This window comes from Sander vitreus, chromosome 8 (assembly GCF_031162955.1).
Source record: "Sander vitreus isolate 19-12246 chromosome 8, sanVit1, whole genome shotgun sequence".
Taxonomy (NCBI): Eukaryota; Metazoa; Chordata; class Actinopteri; order Perciformes; family Percidae; genus Sander; species Sander vitreus.
In genome coordinates, this window is record NC_135862.1 from 16317191 (window position 1) to 16324598 (window position 7408).

The window sequence follows — 7408 nt, forward strand, 5'->3', positions numbered from 1 at the left end:
AACACCTTTTTTTCTGATAGCATTGTGAAAAACTCACACTTGGCATTGGCTATTTTGTGGCTGTGGTGTATTTTTAGCATTCCCACGGGAAATGTTTCCAGCAGCTACACATAAAACATTAACTCTAAGTTTAGCTGCAGTATTAAGTTTCGAGTTTGTCTGCTTTAGTAGACTCAGTAGACCAGAATACAATGCAGCCATTTGACATGTTGTGTTTTGAATAGACTTTTTCCAGCTTTTTGTATCATGTGTCAGTGTCACTTTCACTTACTTCGCCTACTGTCATTATCCTTATCTCAGCTGCACAACTTCAGGCGTGTTGTCAAGAGGTGTCACAATAATTTCTGGTAAATGTAGGCAATCACTTAATGAGAGGGGTCAAGGTTTCTTTATCACTGCTTGTGGATACATTTATTTTGCAGCTAGGATTAAAGTACAAAAGATGAGTAGGACACGAACAGATAACACATTTGCTACAAAGTGAATGAGTTTGAAAGATTTTCCAGAGAGAAAAAAAAAAGTAATTGGATGAATACAAAGCTTAGATACATGACAAACAATGTGTAGTATGTACGAAATCATCATTTTAATTATTTAAGTTCACAGGATAATTCATTGAATATCACAGCTAAAAGCTAGGAATGTTTGCAGTCGTCTCATCTGAACATTGGTCCTAGATCAGTGCAGCTTTGTGTACAAACACTATTCACTTGTTGTGACCCGACACATTGTGCAGCAATGTTTCCACCCTCACCAAAGCCTACATTCCTATGCTCGTATTCATGCTGCACACAGGTTCACCAACGCCCTGCTACAGGTGCTGCATGCAGCTTCTCTTTCTGTTGTAAAATATTTTCACACACATATTTTCTCTTTTGGCTCCTGGGCAAAAATGTATCAACCACCAGTGAGATGAAAGACAAACCCGTTTTTGTAATAATAGTTGTGTTTGTAAAACTGTTTGTGTCTGTGTGTGCAGCAGGGTTACAGGACTTCACCTCCTGGTTCTCTGAGCCATGGAGAGAGCTTCAACAAGGGTAGACCAAAAAAAGACAAAAGTGAGTGAACCCAAAAAAGATCTAGGAATCACAGATATGTAATAGTTGCTCTTGTTCTGACATCTGCTGCCGTACTGTTTCTGTGCTGCAGTGATGGATCAGGTCAACGATGAGCTATTGATGAAGATCACTGCTAACAAAAGGCAGCCACCGAATTTCCGTGTGGAGCGACCATCTGGCAGCCAAGTACCGCTCAACTTTGACTCAAACCCAGAGCAGGTGACCGCATGGCTCAGAGCAAAAAAATTCTCCAAACCGTAAGTCACCCACAATGCTCATCAATCCAGAAAATCAAAGTACCGTCCCACAACTTCAAGTTCTGACTGAAATCTTAGAAAGTATTACAAGCTGCATTGTATTTATTCACCATTAACGTACTGTCAGTAATAGATTTTTAGTACTTTAGTATTTTCTACAGACATTCCTGGTTTCTGGCAGATGAATCCTACTGACTTTGATGGCCCCCTGACTTTTCCTCTTGAGCCATCATAAGGTTGACATTTGTGATTTTGACAAAAAATTTCTTAAAGGAACACGCCGACTTATTAGGACTTTAGCTTATTCACCGTAACCCCCAGAGTAAGACAAGTCCATACATACCCTTCTCGTGTCCGTGCGTGTTGTAACGCTGTCTGACTGTTCCATCGGTAGCTTAGCCTAGCACAGAACCTGCAGGTAACTGGTTCCAACTATCCTACTGCTCCGAATAAGTGACAAAATAACGCCAACATGTTCCTATTTACATGTTGTGATTTGTAGAGTCACAGCGTGTACAAAAAAACAACGTAACATGAGACACAGCCATCTTCTAACCGTAAACAAACTGGGAAGTATATTCTCAGAAAGGTGAAGCTCTGCTACTTCTGCTACTTGGGCGGAGTGATTTGCTTTGCAGCAAGCCTTTCTGAGAATCAGTGATGGGAATAACGGCGTTACAAATAACGGCGTTACTTTTTTTCAGTAACGAGTAATCTAATTGATTACTCTTCCCATCTTAATAACGCCGTTACCGTTACTGCCAAAAAAAAAATAATATTAAAATTAATATTAAAATAGTTTCTGTTAATAATGTATTGTATTAAGTGTCTATTTCATTATAATATTTATCATAAATAATTGAACATGCACATGTATTTCCATTAAAGAGGGGTAGGTGGAGGTGGGGTCGCATTTGAGCATTTAAAAATTTACTTGAAAGTAACGCAATAGTTACTTTCTGAAGTAACTAGTTACTTTCATAATTTGTAACTGAATAACTAATTTAGTTACTTTTTGGAAGAAGTAATTAGTAACTGTAACTAATTACTTTTTAAAAGTAACTTGCCCAACACTGCTGAGAATATAGTTCACGGTTTGTTTACGGTTAGAAGATGGCTGTGTCTCATGTTACGTTGTTTTTTGTACACGCTGTGACTCTACAAATCACAACATGTAAATAGGAACATGTTGGCGTTATTTTGTCACTTATTTGGATGGATTGCCATAAAATTTGACATTGATGCCCCCCTCAGGATGATTTGGGAAGAACAGGTCTAATTAATAACATTAATAATAGCTCAGTTCCATTAAATGTCCCAGCAAGCCAGCATGCACAACACCAGGATACTAGAACAGACACAACCCAGAGGAGTCCGGTTGTTAAGGTTATTGATTACATCTGTGCTTATCCTGCTATTGCATGTCAAACTGCCATGAAGGTTGTCTTTTTGGATGGTGTACTCACTACTGGACACTGTTTACAAATTAATAAATACAGTACATTTATACTGTATCTAATAATAAGAAAATGAATTGTCTGCAGGACTGTTGAATGTTTGGGGATCCTGACTGGAGCCCAACTGTTTTCCCTCAACAAAGAAGAACTGAAGGCGGTGTGCGAAGACGAAGGCGGTCGTGTCTACTCTCAGATCACCGTGCAGAAACAACAGCTGGAGGTAAGTCACACACTTGTTTAAGCATGCACGCAAACTGCTCTCACACCTGTTACGACAAACATTAAAAATAGACATAAATGTACAAAACCCACAAATGAATAATACCCACCTATCTCAGCTTTCAGTCTTTATCTGGGCATGTTAAGACAAGTCACTACACTCATAAAAGCTGGTGTCAGCTGTCAGACTATTAGAATTAATACAGGTGCAGTGCAAAAAGTGGGTGTGTACACCCTGTAATCAGGTTAGAACTAACTAGGCAGGATTATCAGACAATTTAACAACTCCCCTCAAGGATAATAACATAATAACAAGCAGTTATGCAGGATAGATAAATACACAAAACACAATTACGCCAAAGTGCCACATTACAATATACAGTAGATTAGAGCCCAACCGATAAAGGATTTTTAAGGCCGATAAATATTTGGTGATTTAAATATCCGATATTCAGATATATCAGCATATATATATATATATATATATATATATATATATATATATATATATATATATTCCCTAACATTAGTTATTTGTAGTTTATTTATGAGTCCTCACTAAAGTAGTATGATAAAGCAGTTTAAAAATAAACTTGTCTGTTTTATTGTCACAACAAGACAGAGGAACATCAAAATATATTAAAGTTCTGATAAATAAAATGTATAAAAATACAAACTTAAAGTGCCCATATTATGAAAAAATCTGGGATTTATTGTGTTATTTTGTGTCTCTGGTGCTTCCACACGCATACAAACTTTGAAAAAAAAACATCCATGCTGTTTTGAGTGAGATACGGGTTTCTGAATGTGTCCTGCCTTCAGTCTCTGGTCAAAATCTGCACGGCTTTCTGCGTCAGAAGCTGAAATGAGCTGGCTAACCGCAATCGTTAGCATGCTAGCGTTAGCATGCTACCTCGTTCTCAATGGCAAAGCAGTGCTACAACACACACAAGTTCACCATAATCTACAAAAGAACTACTTACATATGCACCCTTGTTTAGAATAAGTCCTTTGGCTAATCCTGCCTTTTAACTGACCGAAGTTGGAGAAACAGCCTTTCTTTTACTGTCTATGGTAATATTGACGAACTGACCGAAGAGCCGGTTAATTAACCCGACTCGTGTCACTGAACCGGGAGAATCGAGTGCCATACGTCAATGAACCGACTCACTCCTGTTTTCTTAATACATCCATGCATTCGTGCCTTGTGTGTAGCTAGTATTCTTCTGCTAGACTGCTACTGTGTGTTTAGTAATCTAGCTCATTAACGCCTCCAGTGGAGTAGTGGTAGAATCAATCAGGAAATCACCTACACCGCGCACCAGGCTACAGAACGAGACCGAATGTAACCATGCAACCGGCCGCTCGAGTCTAATGTAATCAAGCGGAATCTTGGTTCTCGGCAAGTTTGAGATATGAACCAATCCTTGTTTCTGGTGCATCTTAGATGATTGTGTTTATGGCAATTCACACATTATCGATGGGGAAGTACATCACATACAAATACACGTCATGTTATCTTGGTAGTTATGTTAAGTTAAATGTTAGAGAAGTGAATGTTGCTACATGGTAGGTAGGCTGTCACGAGGAGACCACGCACCAGGCTACTGAACGAGACTGTAAGGACCGTAACCGAGGGTACTGCATGAGTCTATGTAATCAAACGGGTGTCTAGGTTCTCGGCAAGTTTGAGTTATCAACCGATCCCAGAAGCCTTTATGTCTCGTGCATTTTAGAATTGTGTTCATGGAAATTCATAGGCTACATTACCAAGGGGAAAGTATTATATCACATACAAATACACGTAATGTTATCTTGGTAGTTATGTTAAGTTAAATGTTAGAAGTGAATGTTGCTACATGGTAGTTAGACTGTCACGAGGAGACCGCGCACCAGGCTACCAAATGTAACCGTGGTCAGTGCGTGAGTCTAGTGTCGGTCAGTATGAGTGTGTAAAGCGTATGTCGAGACTGAATGTAACCGCAACCCCTCGAGTCAAATGTAATCAAGCGGTGTCTGGCGGGGGAAGTAAACGCACACGCGAACCGGTGACCGAATCTATTAACTCGGTAGGCTAACCTACGACCGTCCGGTTGAACCGACTCGCGTAAAAGAGTCGGTTGTCCCATCACTAGTCTATGGAAACAGCTAGCTGACATGATCCTTACCTAGCTACTGCGCATGTGCGACTACAAACAAAGATAGTACAGACGAAGAGATGTCTCACTCTGTAGCTGAAACAGAGACCTGAACACAGAGTGAAAAGAGGATCTGCAGCAGTGAGAGAGAGCTGTGCAGTACAACAAAAATGTTTTTTTGAAAATTAAACCATGTAAACCTAATCTGGTACAACCTTAAAATACAATTATGAACCTGAAAATGAGCATAATATGGGAGCTTTAAGATATGACCCTTAAAAGGTTAACCAAGTGTTGCCAACAGGGACGTTGTAGAGTGCCCTCTGGTGGACAAACTATGCAACGCCAATAATCATAACACGGTTTGAATTTTTATTTTATTTTTTAAATATTCATTTATCGGCCATTATAAATGCTGATACCGATAGTTTGGAAAATGGCTAATATCGGCCCGCCGATATATTGGTCGGGCTCTACAGTAGATGAATCTCCTTACACTACAATGATGTAAATATAAACTTAGTGACACACCTATGTATGAGACTCATACATAGACTCAGACTTTTAAACTCAGATCTTAAACTGTAAAATAATGAATTACCTGTGATATTATTCATCAAATGTATAATTGACTTTGTCTATGAGGCTGTTTTATGTGGAGAGGGTCTAAAGCAATCAGTAAAGCATAAATACAGCATTCATGCAATGACTCCTGACTCAGCAGAGTGGTTTAGAGAAATACGAAGGGGACAATAAAAGTGCCACAAAGAGAAACATTTTGGATCTCTCAGTCAAAGATTATTTCGGCCTGAATAGAGTTCAGAGTCTGTCCTATATATATATATATATATATATATATATATATATATATATATATATAGATATATATATATTAAAAAAATATTTAGTTTTGATGATGCTTCTCGTCATCTCTCCCTCCTGGTTTTCTCCTCACCTTTTAAGTTTACAAGTTTCTGCCAACTCTCCCTTATTGTTTTTTATTCATTCATTTTATGTCAATCCATGTAGAGACTTGTTAACCTATTTATTCATGAGCTGATTATATTAACACAAAACATGCACATCTTTTTGGAGTACATTTGTATTAATTATGCTTATTTCCACGACAGATGACAGGATTGTTTACTGTGTGTAGTCCCTTGTTTTAACATGCTCTGATAAAGACTTGGATAAGAAAAGTCTGTTGCCATTGCTCTTGAAACTTTGTCTAAACAGTGCAGTTGTTTAGAGGTGGCTTCTTTTCCAGCTCATATCCTTTTGTCTCTTTGTGTTTTACGCTTTGTAGTAGGGGAATCCTTGAACAAAACGTTTGAAAAAGCGCAATCTTCTTGTATTTGCTTTACAGAAGAGCTGCGGAGACTCAGAACTGCAGGAGATCATGAAGCGACGGCAGGAGAGGATCGACTCTGGCAGCAAAGACTGAACCTGCTGTCCAGCACGACCCAGCCAGACGCTTTTGCTAACTCACTGCAGCAGCTTCTTCAATCAATCTATTGTTAATTATGACCTGCAGTAGAACATAATGAACTGTTGTATACGTATTTAATTGTATATTTATTTTATATCACCCAATGTGTATGTATATCAGTGTTTTCTTATGTAATTATGTTGCTTTCATGGTCTCATTAAATGTTGTCGTATGAAAAGAGGAACATATGAATCAATGTACAGTTTTTTTTTTGTGTGTGTGTGAGCATGTAAGCACAACATGCATGTAACGTAGATATTTGTACGAGCAGTGTGGTTAATGTTTATGCTCATTGTCAATATTGCAGCGGTTTACTGAATGACTTAAATAAGTAGATCTTAGCTATTGCATATCTAAATATGTGCCAGAATGTTTGACACATTTTCTGATATATAGCCATTTTCATATCGATGTTTACAAGTAAAATAAATAAAACATGCTCTGTCAGAAGTAGTCTCATGCTGGTTGGTAACTGCAGATCAGCAGTAGGTATTAATATAAATAATGTTGCTGTTTATAATCAGAATTCAGACATTCTGACAAGAGAAACAGTCAATCCTGCATGAAGTTATTGTGAATAACAGTGAGATGCTGTCATTAATGTGTATGAGACTGATGTATGCAGCATGATATTTTGCAGTGTAAACTGCACAGACAGGAATAATAAGGAATATATGAGACTATGTTGTTCTGATATGAATAATTAAATGATGTAGACAAAACATTCAAGGGGTTGTAAATAAAAAAAAAAAATGTAATCAAAAATAAACTTGGTAAATATTTGATATCA

General features: G+C 37.9%; 1 protein-coding gene across 2 annotated transcripts in view; it reads left to right on the forward strand.

The window, feature by feature from the left end:
- The window catches only part of eps8l2 (EPS8 signaling adaptor L2), a 31449-nt gene extending 24041 nt beyond the window's left edge, over positions 1–7408 (forward strand). For both annotated transcript variants that reach the window (XM_078257109.1, XM_078257108.1), the window contains 4 exons: positions 980–1058; positions 1150–1315; positions 2860–2992; positions 6496–7408. In XM_078257109.1, the coding sequence (XP_078113235.1) occupies positions 980–1058; positions 1150–1315; positions 2860–2992; positions 6496–6573 (456 nt within the window). In that variant the 3' untranslated portion in view covers positions 6574–7408. The remainder of the gene's footprint in view (positions 1–979; positions 1059–1149; positions 1316–2859; positions 2993–6495) is intronic.